We start from the raw sequence: 19,120 nt of genomic DNA on the forward strand, positions 1-19,120 counted from the left end.
TCTGTAACACCTGTCACTCGCCCCATCAATCTCAACCCTGTCGAACGATTGTTTCCCATTTCGACTGTTTCTTAACCCAGTTTATATTAAACTGGGTTAGTGATGGGTCATAAATATTTTTGGGGGGAAATCAGGGAATTGAGGTTCTTTGTAACGTCTTCTGAGTTCTTTGCCGATCAGATCAATCTTTATACTTAGAATGAGACTGGTGTTGTTCTGAATGTCAGTTGATGCTGGCTTACAAATACAATGGTATTTCTTTGGTATTTCTGGTATTACTTACCATTTGTGTGTATATACGCAGGTCTGTGTCTGGCACATCTCTCAACTAACCCATAATACCATGTCTACAACAATTCACAACTAACCTCCACTTGAATGGAACTTCCTTTCAATTCCCCATGTGCTGTATGGTCCCTACGGGTTTAACGCTTCCCGGTGAATATTCCTAGAGTTACGTATGGATGAACGAGTGTAAAAAGGTGTATGGAAGTAATGTTTTTTCTGTGTAAGTGTATGACATTTATTATTTTCTTGGTGATGTGTGTTCATACATAAAGTTTTATAAATGACTTGTTTTATTGTGTCCTTTTCTCTGATGCTGGTAAAGGGCTCTTGATTCAAGTAGATCAGGTGCTGTATGACCCTTATGGGTTTGTGCTAACCCTCTAAATGCCCTCATTGATTTTTAACTTTCATGCTACAGTGTAACATGTGAATACTGATAGTTATGAGTTGAATAGAATTGTGTAGCAGCTGGTCACCAACTCTGGCAGTATTGTCCTCTTCAAGGGGGGCTCCTTGGCGTGGTGAAGAGGCTCTTGGTCTGAGGAATTAGACCTATCGGTCTTCTTCCTCAGACCGAACCTAATTACCCCCCAATCTCCCCTCCCCTATCCCATCCTCCCCATCCTCCCCTTTTTCCTTTCCTCCTCCTCCTCCCCACTCCTCCCTTTTGCCCTTCCTCTTTTTGTCCTTTGGGATTTCTCCCACAGGCGCGCTAGTTCCTAGGTAGGAGAAAGGACACCGGGGTCCATCCCATTCCGTTGAGGTTTCTTGGCGGTGGCGTAGTTTGCCGTGGAATCTGGATTGCCTAGGGATGTCCCGATCCCTCTCCGGTATCCCGGAGTAGCTTTGGGTGTCTTTTGGGCGACGGGTGTAGCTCTGGAAGCCACCTTTCGGATTCCGGGGGTGGTGGCTGAAGGAGGTATGCTTTGTGGCGGATATCCGGCCGCCCTCTCTTTTGTCCACCGAGGTAGCTCGGCAGATGTGAGGTTGCTATCCCAGATTGCTGGTTTACTGGCATGAAGGGTAGGGTATGGCACGGGTTCCATGCTGCATCTGCGCTACTAGCGGTGTCGAGTCCTCTTGGGCGCGGAGGGAGATTTCTGGCCCTTTCATCCCTCCTAGGAACTATCCCTCCCCGGTCCCCCCTTTTTTTTTCTTTTTTTTATTTTTATTTTCTTTTCTTCTTTCTTTTTTTTTCTTAAAAACAAAAAGAAAGAAGTAACCTAACCATGGCAGCCCTAGTCCATGAACCTGGTACCCCCGGGCCCCTTCTTGATACCGCACCCCGTTCTGACCCCGCCTCGTCTTTGGACCACTCTTCAGACATTCCTCATGCCTCTGTACCTATTGCCGGTGCTGTTTCCTCACCCGCTTCAGGTACTGAGGCCTCGACTGACTCCTTCGATTTATCAGACCTTCGCTCTCCTCTGACTATGCTTCCGGCCTCTCCCTCTACGGTGCGGCAATTTTCAAATCGCCGACCCGTTCCACGTCGGACCAACTCTGGTCCCACGCCTAAACGTCAACGACAATTACCTGCTGATGATACTTCTCCACCTTCACCTTCTCGTTCTTCTCAGAAACGATCGACACGTCCTTCACTACCTTTCCACGCTCAGTTTCAGACTGAACAGTGGACTAAATTCTTCACTTTACGACCAACTTCCTCTACTGCCTATCTTTCTGACCATAGTATTGGCAAGGCACTCCTACGCCATGTTGGTAAAGATATTTCTTTTCATGCTCTTAAGAGCGGTACGCGCATCATTACCGTACAGAATGCTACCCAGGCTCGTGAGCTCTCTCGTCTTACCCATATAGATACTGTTCCTGTCACCCTTGAAAAACATCATTCCCTCAATTCTTGTAGTGGTACCGTTATTCTGCCCCATACCATAGTTCAACAAAATTTCCAGACATGTGGCACCGACATTCTAGAACAGCTGGAACTCCAAGATCTCCCAATCCTCAAGGTAGACACTTACGTTCTTCCTGCCCGTGGGCGGAGACGATACCCTAGCAATGTGGCTCGTTTAACTTTTGACAGCCGAGAACTCCCATCCTCCGTTTATATAGCAGGACATCGGTTACAAGTTCGAAAGGTGATCCCTACACCACAACAGTGTAGAAATTGCTGGCGATTTGGCCATCCAGCGAAATATTGCAGATCTATCGCCGAATGCCCAGTCTGTGGTGCCGATGACCATTCTAATACGTCTTGCAATCGATCTCCCTCTTGCCTTAACTGTCATGAGGCTCACCCTTCGTACTCTCGCCGTTGTCAGGTCTATTTAAACGAGCGGGAAATCCGTTACCTCAAAGAGACAGAAGGTCTCCCTTATGCCATGGCAGTTTCTCATCTCCGCCTCCAAGGGAGACTCCCACGTGTTTCTTATTCCCGTGTTTCAAAACGTCCCCCCACTTCTGGTATCCCATCTTCTACACCCACCTCTGTGGTTACCTCTCCCATAATCACTCCTGTATCTAATCCTTTTGCTGTCCTCGGCTCAGACGTCCCTACTTCAACGCCTCAGTCTAATCTCGCTTCTTCGAGTTCTCTCTTACAAGCCTCAGTATCGACGAGACCTCGTACGACACCTCTTCCCAATCGTCCCTCTACTTCTCAAAAGTCAAAAAAAGGTCCGGTAACACCTCCTACCCATCTTCCACCTCCTCATTTTACCCTCCCTGTCTCTGTCCCTAGTTCTTCCCCTCTCACTGGCTCAGTTACAAGTGCAGAGGTTCACCCTCCTCCTCGTAATGTACCTTCCTCCCCTGTTCCCTCCCAAGTTTCTACCTCTTCTGCCACCTCCCAGGTTCCTGTCTCTTCTGTCCCCTGCCACGCTTCTCCAGTTCCCTCCACCCTTTCGCCCCCCCCTACCTTGGTACAGTCCAATACAGTTCCAATCTTTACTCATCCTCCCCCTACCATTCCCAATATTGTCTCCCATACGACATCTCTGAATTCCGAAACACTTGAAGCAATCTCTGAATATATTGCAGAGACCAAACCATCAATGGACACTGATCCACCTTCCGCTCTTCCTCTCTCCTCTGCTCCATCTGCGCAACTCCTTTCTTCACAGCGCACCGTTCCTTCGCTGCTTGAACATTTTCCACTGCCTCCGCATGTGGACTTTTCTAACCCTTCTAGTCCGTAGGAACCCTTACCTGCGGATTTCAAGTATCTTTATCATTGCCAATCATGGCCTTTTTACAGTGGAATATACGCGGCCTCAGGGGTAATCGGGGTGAGCTTCAGATGTTACTCTCCCAGTTTGCCCCTGTTGGTGTTTGCTTACAGGAACCAAAATTACACTCTGCTGTTATTTCTCACATCTCAGGCTATAATTTATTGTATTCTTCAGATCCTTTTCCTGATGGGACCTTTAATGAAAGTGCCCTTCTTCTCCGCACTGATATTCCGTACCATCAGCTATTTGTTCATACTTCGCTGCATTACACAGCAGCCCGTATCCACTTACATAGGTGGTATACGCTCTGTTCTTTATATCTCTCTCCTTCTCGGGCATTATCTATTCCGGATTTTGCCTTCCTTGTTTCGTCATTACCGCCACCGATTCTGTTACTTGGTGATTTTAATGCCCACCATTTCCTCTGGGGAGGGTCTCACTGTGATTCCCGTGGAATTCAGTTAGAGGCTTTTCTTGCCACCCACCCCCTCCATGTTTTAAATACAGGTACTCACACCCATTTTGATCCTCGGACTCATACTCTCTCTTGCATCGATCTCTCAGTTCGCTCTTCCTCCGCCGCATTAGACTTTACTTGGTCTGTTCTCCCGGACTTACATGACAGTGATCATTTCCCAATCATTCTTACTTCCCCTTCATATTCGCCACCTCTTCGCACCCCACGCTTTCAATTTAATCGGGCAAATTGGAACCTTTACTCACACCTGACTGTTTTTAAAGAGGTTCCTTCTTCGTCCTCCATCGATGAGCTTTTACACCTCTTCTCGTCCTCCGTTTTCACCGCAGCTTCTCATTCTATACCCCAAACTTCGGGCAGGCATTCTCAGAAATGCGTGCCTTGGTGGTCTCCTGCTTGTGCTCGTGCAGTACGTTTGAAACGCGCTGCATGGGGCAGGTACCGGTACAATAGAACCACAGAGCGACTCCTTGATTTTAAACAGAAGCGTGCGATCGCTCGCCGTGTCATCCGTGACGCTAAACGCACTTGCTGGCGAGATTATGTCTCCACCATCACCTCTGCTTCCTCTATGAGTGCAGTCTGGAAAAAAGTACGAAAACTGAGTGGTAAATATTCTCCTGACCCGGCTCCTGTTCTGCGGGTTGCCGGTGTTGATATAGCAAACCCACTAGATGTTGCCAATGAAATTGGCAATCATCTGGTCCGTATTTCTCAGGGACTCCATCTATGCCCCTCATTTCTTTCCTCAAAGTCTGCCAGAGAGTTAGCACCCTTGGACTTTTCTTCTCTCAGAGAAGAACAGTATAATGTGCCTTTTACACTTCAAGAACTGGAGGCAACACTCTCAGCTTGTCGATCATCGGCAGCTGGGCCCGACGACATTCATATTCGTATGCTACAACATTTACATCAGTCAGCCCTTGCAGTCCTATTACACCTTTACAATCTTATTTGGTCACAAGGAGTTCTTCCACAGCTGTGGAAATCCGCCATTGTTCTCCCTTTCCGCAAACCAGGCACTACGGGACATGAAACCTCCCACTATCGTCCCATTGCTCTTACCAGTGCAGTTTGCAAAGTAATGGAACGTCTAGTAAATAGACGTTTAGTGTGGTATTTAGAGACACACAACAGTCTCTCCACTCGTCAATATGGCTTTCGTAAGGGACGTTCTACCATAGACCCCTTACTGCGCTTGGATACGTATGTTCGTAATGCCTTTGCGAATAACCACTCAGTTATTGCCATATTTTTTGACCTTGAGAAGGCATATGACACAACTTGGAGGTATAATATTTTAGCCCAAGCCCACTCCTTAGGCCTTCGAGGCAATCTACCATCCTTCCTTAAGAACTTTTTAACTGACAGGCATTTCCGTGTTCGGGTTAATAATGTGCTCTCCCCGGACTTTGTCCAAGCTGAAGGTGTCCCCCAGGGATGTGTTCTGAGCACAACACTTTTTCTCCTTGCTATTAATGATTTGGCCTCTAGTCTTCCATCAAATATTTGGTCATCACTCTATGTTGATGACTTTGCTATTGCCTGTGCAGGCGCTGACTGTCACCTCCTTACAGTTTCTCTCCAGCATGCAGTCGACCGTGTTTCCAATTGGGCCACCACACATGGGTTTAAATTTTCCAGCACTAAAACCCACCAAATCACTTTCACTAGACGCTCTGTCATCTCTGATCATCCTTTGTACCTCTATGGCTCACGTATCCCTGAACGTGATACAGTCAAGTTTCTGGGCCTCCTCTTTGATCGTAGGTTATCCTGGAAACCTCACATTACCTCTCTGAAGGCAACTTGTCACAGCCGGCTGAACCTTCTTAAAACCCTTGCTCATCTTTCGTGGGGAGCTGATCGTCGAACCCTCCTTCACCTACATTCCACCCTTATTTTATCGAAACTTGATTATGGTGACCAGATCTATTCAGCGGCATCTCCTGCTACTCTCTCTAGCCTTAACCCCATTCATCACCAAGGATTACGTTTATGCCTTGGTGCTTTTCGCTCTTCCCCTGTCGAAAGCCTCTATGCAGAAGCGAACGTTCCATCCTTATCCGATCGCCGTGATGCCCATTGCCTGCGCTACTATGTACGCTCTCATGATCTCCGCAATCCTTCCATTTATAGAATGGTCACTGATATTAGTAGACATTCTTTATTTGTTCGCCGCCCCTGCTTACTCCGTCCCTTCTCTCTTCGCCTTCATTCGCTCTTGTCTTCTCTTCAACTACCACCTTTCTATGTACATGTAGCATCTCACTTTTCCCTACCCCCCTGGGAGGTCCCAGCTGTTCGAGTCTGTTCTTTCTCCCTCCCTTGCTCGAAAGCCCAACTGTCTACGGTCGCTTCCCGCTCTCTTTTTCTTGACCACTTTCACTCTCATTCTCATGCCATTGCTGTGTACACAGATGGCTCTAAGTCTTCTGACGGCGTAGGATTCGCAGCAGTGTTTCCGGACAGCGTCGTACAAGGGCATTTACTATCTTCAGCTAGTATTTTTACTGCTGAATTATATGCCATCCTTACAGCACTTATCCGTATTGCATCTATGCCTGTGTCATCATTTGTGGTTGTCTCAGACTCCCTTAGTGCTTTACAGGCTATACAAAAATTTGATACACCTCACCCCTTAGTCCTCCGTATCCAACTTTGGCTACGCCGCATCTTTACTAAGCATAAAGATATTGTTTTTTGTTGGGTCCCTGGTCATGTTGACGTACATGGCAATGAACAGGCAGACACTGCTGCGCGGTCAGCAGTACATGACCTACCAGTTTCTTACAGAGGTATTCCATGTACGGACTATTTTGCTGTAATATCTTCCCACCTTCACACCCGTTGGCAACAACGTTGGTCTACTATGCTCGGCAACAAACTTCAGTCTATTAAACCGAGTATAGGTTACTGGCCGTCTTCTTATCACCAGTGTCGAGGTTGGGAGACTACTCTCTCCCGTCTTCGCATTGGCCATACTCGTCTTACTCATGGATATCTCATGGAGAGGCGTCTTGCTCCTCTCTGTGAGAATTGCCAAGCTCCATTATCAGTCAGCCACATTCTGTTGGACTGCCCACTTTATCAACGAGCACGCAGAATTTACCTCTGTCGTCGTCTTCGCCCCGCTGCTCTCTCTTTACCTTCCCTTCTCGCTGATGGACCCACCTTTCATCCGGACTCTCTTATTGACTTTTTGACAACGACTGACTTACTTCACAAATTCTGATACTTTCAGCCCTTTCTACTTGTATCTCTTGCTACCCTCTACCCCCGTACTATCCCCTGCCCCGCTGTTTTCTGTAACCTGCTGATCATCCCCCCTCCCTCCTGCCATCCAATTCCCTTGCTTCCTTCCCTACCCTGCAGCGCTGTATAGCCCTTGTGGCTTAGCGCTTCTTTTTGATTATAATAATAATAATGGCAGTATTGTGAGTTGTAACAGCCCTTACAGTTCATAAAAATGCACGGCAATTTGTGACAGCCGGTCACTAACTGGTAGTGTGAGTTGTAACAGCCCTTATAGTTCATAATATCCCCTCAAGGAAGGTTCCTTGATGTTGGTAAGGGGCTCTTGATTTAGGGAATTGGATCTGTGCTCCAGTTCCCTGAATTAAGCCTGAATGCCTTCCACATCCCCCCCCCCCCCAGGCGCTGTATAATCCTCTGGGTTTAGCGCTTCCCCCTTGATTATAAAATTATAGTTCATAAAAATGCACGGTGATTTGTGGCAGCCGGTCACTAACTCTGGTAGTGTGAGTTGTAACAGCCCTTACAGTTCATAAAATGCACGGCAATTTGTGGAAGCTGATCGCTAACTCTGGTAGTGTTGAGAGTTGTAACAGCCCTTATAGTTCATAAAAATGCATGGCAGTGAGCCGGTCACTAACTTTCGTAGTGTTGCAAGGTTTAGCAGCTCAAACCACCTGGTTCTAATATAAATCCTTTGTTTCCACCAGTTATTGCTGTATAGCCCTTGTGGCTTAGCACTTCTTTTTGATAATAATAATAATGCACCAGTTATTATACTGCAGGCTAGGTGCTAAACCAGTAGGTGTTATTAGAGAACTTCCATTGTTCCAGACATCTGATATAATCACAATTACATGCTAAACCCATATGGGTAATACAGCACTGCAGACCTCTGCTGTTCCAGACACCCACTAGCAGATCTCTGCTGCTCCAGAAACCTGCTAGTGGACCTCTGCTGTTACAAACACCTGCTTGCAGACCTTGCTGTTCCAGACACATGCATACACCAGCAGGTACCTAGGTGATGGGAACCTATGCTAAAACAGACCATTAGGATCGTTCCCACAACACTTACAAGCATAGTAAATAAAACTCAACTCCCAGTAGTAATTTTTAATAAAATCTTTAAGAATGTAGTCATTAATTATTACTAGTCATACAATGATGACTTGTAACTGCAGTTATCATCTTTTATCTCTCACAAACGATTACCTCTAGTCATCTTCCTGGCATTCACACTGATGGAACGCGTTGTAGACGCAAATCAGGGTCTGAAACACATTCTGGCTCTGACGACTCATTCGTGCACAAATCGTTTGGTATTGCCAGTCTGATGCACTCATGCAACACACACATATACTTAGTAACTTACAAACAAGTTGTTTGTAACCCCTGACCTTCAGGAATACCTGTCACATGCATTTGTAACCACAGGTTGGCATTCATAAAACTCAAGACTTTCCTGAATAGTACATCCTGTGAACGTTGTTCATGAGTACAGATGTTGGTAACTTAGGAGTTCCCCTATGCAACAGTCAGCTCTCTCAAGCTCCTCAATAAAGTTTTCATAATTGTAACAAGAGTCTATTCCAAACTGAACAGCAGGTGGAAGGGCCTTCACATACCTGCCTTTCAATTTCTAATGTACCTTTTCAAATCATGTTCACAAAAAACTATACCAGACAGAATTATAAGAGACGACTGTATTCCACTGATGAACATACATCCCACACATCTATTGTATGAACCTTAAGTCAGAAATACAATAATCGTGGTGTAAATACAAACACTGTAGCCTGGTAGACCCCATACGCTTCTCTCCAGGGAGAAAAAATGAACTCGTAATCGATTTGAAACTTCAATAAAATGTGAATCGGCAAACAAGCAGTCAAATTTCACAGTTTTATCCAATTAGAATAAACATGTACATATGTATTTCCACTGCCTACTACTTATAGTCACTTATAAACACTGGTAAAATACCATTTTTACCAAGAATGACCAAGATTTTCACTTAATGACTATGACGACTGCAAATCTGCAACCCTTGGTTTTTTAACGAAAATACAAAACTCGAAATTAAATTACTATAAATTGACTTGGGAGAAATTAGGAGTTATGTACAAGGAAGGAGCAAAACTAGCCTCATCGAGAATTATTCCAGTGGTCCATTAAATTATAATCTTGCTATGTTAATAATTCAGTGGTCCAATAAATTATATTCTTGCCATGTCAATAATTATATATATAATTGAGGGGTCCACTAAATTATAATCTTGCAACATTGACAATTATTGCAGTGGTGCATTAAACTTAAAGTTTGTACTCAACCATAACCAGCAGAGGCCACTGCTAGTGGCACGTGCAGAGTTAAGACCCTCACAGCAACACTCAACACCGCCACACCGAACAAAGTTGCAACTAAAGCTGAGTCAGAAAATGGTGGCAATTTATAAAATGATGTCCAGTTCGTCCCGGGTGTAGACGTTGTTGGCCATGTTCATTATCCGTGGGTATCCGGCCACCAGGGCATCCTGGGCACCAATGTACAGGTTGTTGTAGATCTTCCAGTAGACATCGCGCACTTTTCTGGCTGGATGGAAGAGGCCCTGCAGCACATACTGGAGGATCTGTAAGAATGTAAGTATAGCTGTAAGATTGGGAAGAAACTTTACTAACAATGACTGATGAGTTCCAGAGTCTTCCAACTCCTACAACCCAGACTTTTATTACCAAAATTATTATTATTATTATTATTTAAAGGCTATAAATGCATATGGGTCACAGAAGTACATGTATAAAGGAGAAGAGTACATACTTACTTTCTGAGGCCCGAGTGCTACTCGTAGTCCTTCGATGCTGTCCATGAAGGCCTGCACCAAATGAGGTGAGGTTTCAAATATATTGGGCCAGACATAGTTCAGGAGGTGGACCATGGCATCCTCACAGCCAAAGCCATAGACGCCAATAGCCATGTGTTTGATGGCTGCACAAGCAGTCTGTCGGTGGACCAGGTCTCTGTCCATTAGGGCATCTTCCAGGAGTGAGGTGACTGCGTAGATGTAGTCCTTGCCCATTTCCCCAATGTATTCAAAGAGGAAAGATAGTGACTTGAGGACGCCATTTTGGACGTTGAGTTCAGGTACTCTGTACTCGTTCATGAGGCCAGGCAAGACGGTGAAGGGAGAACATGTTTCAGCCACTATAGCGATGGCTACAGTGGTACACACACGATTCTGCCGTTCCTGGACCTTGAGGTTGTTGAGTAGCGTTGCCAGCACATCGTGTGGACCAATAGCTTTGGCAATGTAGCCAAATGTGTTGACAGTAGCTCTCCTGATAGCCTTCTTGTGAGCTTTCAACAGCTCCAACAGCTCAAAACAGATCCTCATCCACTCACGAGGACTCACGTATTCTGGGCCACGGTCGGCAATGCGGCCCACCAGGTCGATGCAGTTCTCTTGCACTTTTTCGTGTCTGTTCTTAAGAATGGGTGTTAAGCGTGGCAAGAGATCCTTAATAGGAGGGTTCATCTTATGCATGCCAATAACATTAACAATACCCTTGAGGGCACCCAGGATCGAGCCTAGTACCTCTGGGTACTCCTCACCCAAATACTCGTACAACACTACGCCCAAATGTCCCATGAGCTTTTCCTCCTGACAGGTTTTCATCACCACTGCAATGCGAGATATCAAATCAGCTGCTTGCTGGCGCACTTTAGCCGACTTGTTGTTCAGTCTCCACAAGATTGTACCACAGATCTGGGGAAGGTAGGCCTTGACTCGAGACCCAAGAGCGTTCACAATCGTACCGAAGCCATTGAGCATAACTACATCTTCAGTCGTCTGCTCCTGGAAGGCGTAGAGGATGCCATCTATCAACTGTTCTTCGAGCCGAGAGTCGATGTCGGCAGCTCCGAGGTTAGCCATGATTTTCTCGATGGTTTCCATGACCATTTTACGGTACTGTTCATTCTCATCCTTCAGGTCGTCAACAATGCGGTTGACAATCTCCGAGGTGCCCACCTTGTTAGCAATTTCGACCGTTGTGTCAACAAGCTGGCGGTAGTTACGACGATCGAGAGCCATTCGGTGGTTCCAAAAGTGCTTGAAAAAGTGTGGCAAGATTTCCTCTTTGATGTAGCCTGGCTCAACGCCGTCAGTGGCACAACACTGCTTCACAACTTTCAAGACAATTTTTTTCATCTCCTCATCGGGACTCTGAAATTCTCGGATAAGAATCAGCATCACTTCTCGTGTGTAGTAATCTGCATATTCTCCATCCATGAGTGGGATAAGGTAGCCAATAGCCTTCAGGAAAGCTGCGAGACCCTTACCACGGTGCTGGCGAATACCTCGCCACAGGGGTTTCAAGACTGAATCAAAGCTCTCAATGCCGTAGGGGGTGGCAGCCTCAGCCAGAGCAGCCAGAGCCAAGGCGGTGATCGTACGTACCTTCTGCTGCTCGTCCACTAGGCCGTGTTCAATAATTTCCACCAGAGAACGGAGATGGGGCAGTATGGCACAACCCATCAAGATGGCAATCTGCTGCACAATTTTAATGCCAGTGTGCCGAGCCTGCCAAGACTTCTTGCTCTTGCACACGGCCTTTAAGAATGGCAAGAGGGAAGGAATACCCAGAGCAGACGCCACCACAGCAAAGGCTCGAGCTGTGGTATTTCTCACGTACTCATCAATGTTGTCAATATCGGGCCTCATGGTGGAGATCATGGTGGCTAAACCAGCAGCTTTAGCCAAGTTACTGATAATCTCACGACCTTCCACACGAGCATAGTAATCTTCATCAATAAGCAGAGGCTCAATAACCACAAGGATCTTGTGAACGTAAGGACGAACAAGATCGTCCAACTTGTAGAGAACTCTGTCGATGACTTTAACCAGAAGATGGCGCTCCTGGTCTTCTAGCGTAGGAGACATGAGCAGTGGTAAGATCTGGTTGAACAGAGGACCGGCGCCAAACTCCCGAGCCTTATCTGTAATCTGACGGAGTGCAGCTTTGCGCATGGGGGGAGTCCCGTTCTTGATCTTCAGCAACAGCTTCATGATCTTGCGTTCTTTCTGTTCCTCCGGACTCAGACTCTCCTCATCAACATCTTGAAGAAGCTTGTCAAAATACTGAGCGTCTTCAGGTTTCAGCAGCGGCAGATTGCCCTTCGGTTGCGAGTCCTCGTGTTTGGGCGTCATACCTTCTTTCTGCATGAAGAACCCTTGTGGCGTACCCATCATTGGCGTAGGTGTTGCTGTAAGCTTCCTGGCCGGTGTCCTGATGGGCACATATCCCTGCGGGGGCGGCAGGATCTCATACCCCGGGGGAAACAGGGAGTCAAGTTCCTCATCTGTCATGGGGCGATTTCGTTCATCAATCTCTCTTTCCCAGCGGAAGGCATGGATCTGCTCTGGTGTCATGTTCACCAGCTGTCCGGGTGATGGCGTTGCCATGCCAATAGCCTTTGGTCCCACGGGTGTCGTTCCTCCTGGGGTAATACCCCCTGGGGTCATCATTCCTGGGGTCATGCTGGGAGTGTGGGGGGTAGAAGGTGTCAAAGCCCCTGAGGGTGTGGCAACTGGGGTCTGTGCAGCAGGTGTCTCGTCCCACCTGGAGCGTCGCTTGCTGGCGCTTGGGGTTGGGGTCTCTTGGATCAGGTCACCGGCACCACGGTCGGTGCGAGGTGTTTCGGCCCATCCACTGTTATGACCTGGCGTTTCCCCACGGTCCGTTTTTGGCGTCTCATCCCAACGATTGCGGCGAGCCGAGGGCGTGAGCTTATCGTGCCCGGGTGTCTCATGCCCCGGGGTAGCATGCCCAGGCGTAGCATCCCACATGCGGGTACTCTGCCCGGGTGTTGCTCCAGGTGTCTCACTGCCCTTGGCTCGGCCTGGAGTCTCGTCCCAGCGAGCAATAGATGGTGTCTCGGCTTCCCAAGTTGATTTCTTCTTTGGCTGCGGTGTGTCATCGGCCGTCTGGTCCCAACGCCCACGTTTCCTAGGGGCTGCCTTCGGGGCTTCACCATTGGTGGCAACCACCTGCAACGTTCCTTCCTTGACGCGTTCTTGCATTGTCTTCCGGATCTGAAAACAACAATAACATTTATGGCACAAATGATGTACGGCAAATTAGTGAAGACCCAGCCCCAGTTGATGAACCAGCTCTACACCGATCTGTGTACAATTGTAACATGACTTGATAAAACTCTACACTCGTTTGTATACTACTACTACTACTATTATTGTTATTACTACTCACCAGCGCTTCTTCACCTCTGAGTCGTGCTTCTTGCATAATATGGGCGTAGGTTCTGGCATTCATGTCTGGCGTCTTCCCTCCTGTAAATACACACACATCCTCTACATTACCACCAGTCATTGCTTATATATAACACTGATGCTTAATATTAATAACTCAACTCTCCTATAACTGAACCAGTAAGATTGTTTACTCTCAATTATCAAAGAAAACAAGAGACTGTTCGACATTATTACTGGACACTGTGAGAGTTACTGACAGTGTTTGCTCTAACCCCCTGAGCGTCTGGATAATTACTAACTGAGTGATGGTGGAAGTGTTTCTTCTAGTGGTTTTCTAAATCTAAGGCTGTCAAAGCTTGGAATGACTACTGTGAGTCCTGGCATGATTGAGATGTGTGTGACACTTTGTTCATGTCCATTTTATTCCTGTTTTAACTCATTTATTCCTGTTTCCCCCCATCTATTGCTTATCCTTCTGTGTACTCCTGTTTTCCGTCTGTTTACTACTGTTTTTCCTTTATACACCTCTATCTTATTTCCCTTAAGTCTACACCTCTAAAATGAAAATTCAGCACTTTCAGTCTACCCTTGTAGGATAGACAGTGCCCTCAGTCTATCTTCACAGGGTAGACATTAAACCGCATCTACCACTTCCCCAACCACTGCATCAGTCTATTCGGATCTCCTTGCATTGCACTAGTGTCCTCGTTGGAACTAACCAGAAGGCCCATTTTGGTGTCGTCGGCAAACTTGTTCATATTTTTTTTTGTGTGTGTGGTTTATGTATATTGCGAAGAACAAAGGGCCCAATAATGGCCAATGTGGAACACCACTTGTGATGCACACCCTCTCTGATTTATCAACATTTATGCAAACTCTGTTGCTTATCTGTCAACCATGCCTCTATCCAGGAATAGATGTCCCCAATTCTGTGTGCCTCCACTTTCCTCAACAATCTCTGCTGTGGAACTCTACCAAAAGCCTTACTAAGTCCATAACCACAATACTGTGTTGTGTATCTTGGTCTCTGGCCTCTGTAAGGCTCCAACGCTCCTCCATAAAACTGTCATGAGAGCCACTGATCAAACTGCATCTATGAAGCTGACTTTTGAGCTGCATCACCAATTATCGATTCTGGTAATTTTCCCACAATTGACATTAGGTCAATTGGTCTGTCTCTTGAAGCCATGGACTTATTTCCCACCTTGTAAACAGGAGTCTCCCACCTTGTCATCTTCCAGCTACCCAGTATGATACTCGTTTACACTGACTTGTTGAGGAGACCAGTTAATACAGTGGACCCCCGGTTAACGATATTTTTTCACTCCAGAAGTATGTTCAGGTGCCAGTACTGACCGAATTTGTTCCCATAAGAAATATTGTGAAGTAGATTAGTCCATTTCAGACCCCCAAACATACACGTACAAACGCACTTACATAAATACACTTACATAATTGGTCACATTCGGAGGTAATCGTTATGCGGGGGTCCACTGTAATTTGCTAACTTCCGACTTATGTTCCTTTACAACTTTGAAACCTGTTGGAAACCAGCTTGAAACTGTCAGAGGGGGTTAAGAACAAACATGCCTAGTTTTCAAAATTAATTCACAAATTAATGCAATCAATTCTAGTGGACTTAATATTGTAAAAGTATGCATCTGGGTCCATGTTTTTGTAGTGAAAAAAATCACAATGAAAAAAAAAAAAGTGTAGAAACAGTGAAGGTTATTGAATAATAATGTCAATAATGACCGGACAGAAGACTGGACAGCTCCTGGGACTCTGGTTGTTGTCTTACGAGGTCGGTGGTTCCAGTCTTTCTAAATTCTTAGATCAGGACTGGGACCACAGTCCTTGCACACAGTCCACCCACGGTCCCAGTCACCGTCCACTCACCCGTCTACTCATTAACTGTCATTCATTACAACGCAGGTTTATCATGAGTCAGAATGATGGTGTTGATTAAGTTAATATAAACAAACTCTGCTATTAACATCACTATATGCCACAATATAACACTCAGAATTGGTGAAAGTTATGAATTAAGGACATGGAGCCAGGGCATGGATGTCATACGTACGTGGTAGTCTCGACGAATACTCTAGCTGCCGGACCCTTATGTCAAGGAGGAAGTAACCCTAGAAATAATCTCTGTGATTAGTGGCTTTCTGTAGTAACTTTCATACGAGACACACGCACACAACACTGCATGGATCAAGAGCCCTTTCCCCACGTCTTGCTTCCGGGGCTTCTCTTTACCTCCGCCGAAATCTTCGCTGCATTGTTACCTGCCAGCCTCTATATGTTTATAGTTTCTATTAGTTTTCTAGTGTTTTATCTAGAGAGTGAACCCCCTCAGTAACCTTCATGTTAGCATAGCAATGCTGGCATTATGTTAGTCATTGAATCATGGTGAGGTCTAGCAACACAGCAATACTGACTGCTGGTAAGAAGTCAGTCCTAGAAGTCGTACTCTGTGGTCACCGTGCTACATCAACAATGTTGACATTGTACTGACCAACCACTGGTCAGCTATCATTCATGGTTAAAGTGGTAATGTCCAGTGGTCTTGTCCAGTTCAGTTAACCCAACTCAGCAGGTACTGAACTATGCTTCATACACAAGTTACTGTTACACTGACTTACTCTTACAATGAGTTACTGAGGGAGTTACAGCTACAATATTCTTTCAAGTATTTCTTGGATAATATATATCAATTAAAGTTGAATATTTCAATAATATTAACTACTAACTACCTTAAACAACTATAAACATGATGTATTTATATAATGTGTGTACGTACACTGCTACATTATGTGCACACACTGTCCTACATCACTAACTCACTCTCACACACACACGCACAAACGTGCACGCACGCACACACGTGCACGCATGCACACACACACACACACACACTCACACGCACACGCGCACACGCACACACATACACACACACAAATACACGCACACACACACATGCACACGCGCACACATGCACACACACACGCACACATGCGCACAAATGCACACATGTGCACGCACGCACACACGTGCACGCACACACGTGCACGCACGCACGCACACACGTGCACGCATGCACACACACACACACACACACACACACACACACACACACACACACACACACACACACACACACACACACACACACACACACACATACTGCATACTGGAGTATGCAGCACCAGTCTGGAACCCACACCTGGTCAAGCACGTCAAGAAGTTAGAGAAAGTACAAAGGTTTGCAACAAGGCTAGTCCCAGAGCTCAAGGGAATGTCGTACAAGGAAAGGTTGAGGGAAATTGGACTGACGACACTGGAGGACAGAAGGGTCAGGGGAGACATGATAACGACATACAAGATACTGCGGGGAATAGACAAGGTGGACAGAGATAGGATGTTCCAGAGATGGGACACAGAAACAAGAGGTCACAATCGGAAGCTGAAGACTCAGACGAGTCACAGGGACGTTAGGAAGTATTTCTTCAGTCATAGAGTCGTCAGGAAGTAGAATAGCCTAGCAAGTGAAGTAGTGGAGGCAGGAACCATACATAGTTTTAAGAAGAGGTATGACAAAGCTTAGGAAGCAGAGAGGGAGAGGACCTAGTAGCGATCAGTGAAGAGGCAGGGCCAGGAGCTGAGTCTCGACCCCTGCAACCACAATTAGATGAGTACAATTAGGCGAGTACATGAACTCACGTGCACACACACGCACAATCACACACATGCACACACATGCACACACGTGCACGCACACACACACACGCACATAAAAGAGGAAATAAGCTAGGCTGAACATATACAATATGTTAAGACAGCTATGACTAAGCAGAAGGAGCAGAACAGTGAAGAAGACAGTTTGGTACAGTGGTAAGAAAGGTACAATGAGAATGATACGAGACTGGAGGGAACAAGTGACTGTCTTCACATATCTGAGAGTGAACATGTCAGTAGATGATTCTAAGAGAAACAAGGTCATCCATGGAAATGATGAGTGGAAAAAGGTGGATGATGGGTTGAGGCATCTGTGCAGACAGAATGTTATCCAAGGCAGCAAAAAGTGGAATGTATGAGAGTATATTGACACCAACACTATTATATGGGTGTGAAGCATGGGTTCTAAACATTATAGCAAGGAGGAGGTTGATGGCAGTACAGAAGTAATGACTGAGGGTAATGTGTGATATGAATATTATGCAGAGAATGTGGGTTGACCAAGGTTATCAATCAGAGTTGAGGAGGGTTAGGTAGAGAGGATAGAGAGGGATAGGTTGATAAAGAGAGTGAATAAATCTGGGGTGGAAGTTAGAATGAGGAGGGGTCATCCCAAGATTGGATGGAGGGAGGGGGTGTCAACCCTTTCTGGTGGGTATCGTTGTTTTATGGCTTTTAAGAACTGGTTGGTCCCATTCTACGCCATGAGCGCAGCTCTCTCAGATAAACTGTGAGCGGTAGGTAAATTTGGGACTAGATATGAGAGAATAGGTCTTTGTGGTAAGTGTGCACCATATAAAAAAAAAAAACTGTGCAGCGCACAGAGCATAATGGGAAAAACTGAAACCATTTTTTTCTGGTTTAAAATAGTGACTGCAGTGTATCTTTCACATTGTTGTATCTACTATGAAGGCATTCAGAGAAAACTTATTAATCTGACTTGAGTCCTGGAGGTGGGAAGCAGAGTGTAATTCTAGACTTGGGAGAGGCTGGTTCTCAGTCACTGGTTAAGTAGGTAAAATGTTTGGATATGTAAATCCCTCCCTTCATACAATACCAGAACTAGACAGAGTAATGTAGAACTTACACCACTCTAATGTTTGACCTGGTGACCCCTCACGACCCCAGGTCAAACTCACAGTGCTGAGTCTCAACCTTAAGAGATCTCATTCCTTAGGGTTGATTGTAATGACCTTCCAGGTCCCAATGATCACCAGGTCAATTGTACTAACACAGAGGACATACTGCATGCTTGAAGAAAAACAAAACTGAATACATACATAATTCACTTCCAAACGTAAACAGAATCATAACACGACCAATTGAAGTGCGCACACTTGACACCATATGCACACAGTGCACATATTACCCTGTTATACACACAATATATAGAATAACTATTGTTGTCTATACAATATTTGGTGTATTTAAACTTTATTGAAATAAGACCACTCCTATGAGATTTGTTCAATTTAATTGACACTGGTCAAATTGACACTGGTCAAATTGACACTGGTCAAATTGACACTGGTCAAATTGACACTGGTCAAATCAATACAGTGACAATTTTAAGTAGGAAACAATAGACTATGAAAGGAGTGTATGTGTAAGTAATGATTGTAGTGTGTGTGTGTGTGTGTGTGTGTGTGTGTGTGTGTGTGTGTGTGTGTGTGTGTGTGTGTGTGTGTGTGTGTGTGTGTGTGTGTGTGTGTGTGTGTGTGTGTGTGCGCGAGAGGCTGGTGAGCGCGCCTGGTGACACTTGACAGTTGAGTCGGCTGGTAGTAGACTCCGCAGGGGAAAAGAAAACAGATTTGACATTAGTAGAGCAGATGGCGACTGGCGGACGGCAGGTGATGCCTGTGGTAGTAGTGGTAGTCTTCCTGTGTCACTAT

At 45.8% G+C, this 19,120-nt stretch overlaps 1 protein-coding gene across 2 annotated transcripts in view; it reads right to left on the reverse strand.

The window, feature by feature from the left end:
• Positions 1-8,316: 8,316 nt before the first annotated feature.
• Sf3b1 (splicing factor 3b subunit 1) overlaps positions 8,317-19,120 on the reverse strand; it is a 19,747-nt gene continuing 8,943 nt past the window's right edge. Inside the window, exons 1-4 of one of the 2 annotated variants that reach the window (XM_070093759.1) lie at positions 15,571-19,120; positions 13,486-13,565; positions 10,041-13,310; positions 8,317-9,848 (exon numbers count right to left, since the gene is read on the reverse strand). The exon at positions 15,571-19,120 is cut by the window's right edge and continues 736 nt beyond it. In XM_070093759.1, coding sequence (XP_069949860.1) covers positions 9,669-9,848; positions 10,041-13,310; positions 13,486-13,548 — 3,513 coding nt within the window. In that variant the 5' untranslated portion in view covers positions 13,549-13,565; positions 15,571-19,120 and the 3' untranslated portion in view covers positions 8,317-9,668. The remainder of the gene's footprint in view (positions 9,849-10,040; positions 13,311-13,485; positions 13,566-15,570) is intronic. The other variant, XM_070093758.1, reaches the window with a different exon arrangement.

This window comes from Cherax quadricarinatus, chromosome 43, assembly GCF_038502225.1.
Source record: "Cherax quadricarinatus isolate ZL_2023a chromosome 43, ASM3850222v1, whole genome shotgun sequence".
In the NCBI taxonomy this organism is placed as follows: domain Eukaryota; kingdom Metazoa; phylum Arthropoda; class Malacostraca; order Decapoda; family Parastacidae; genus Cherax; species Cherax quadricarinatus.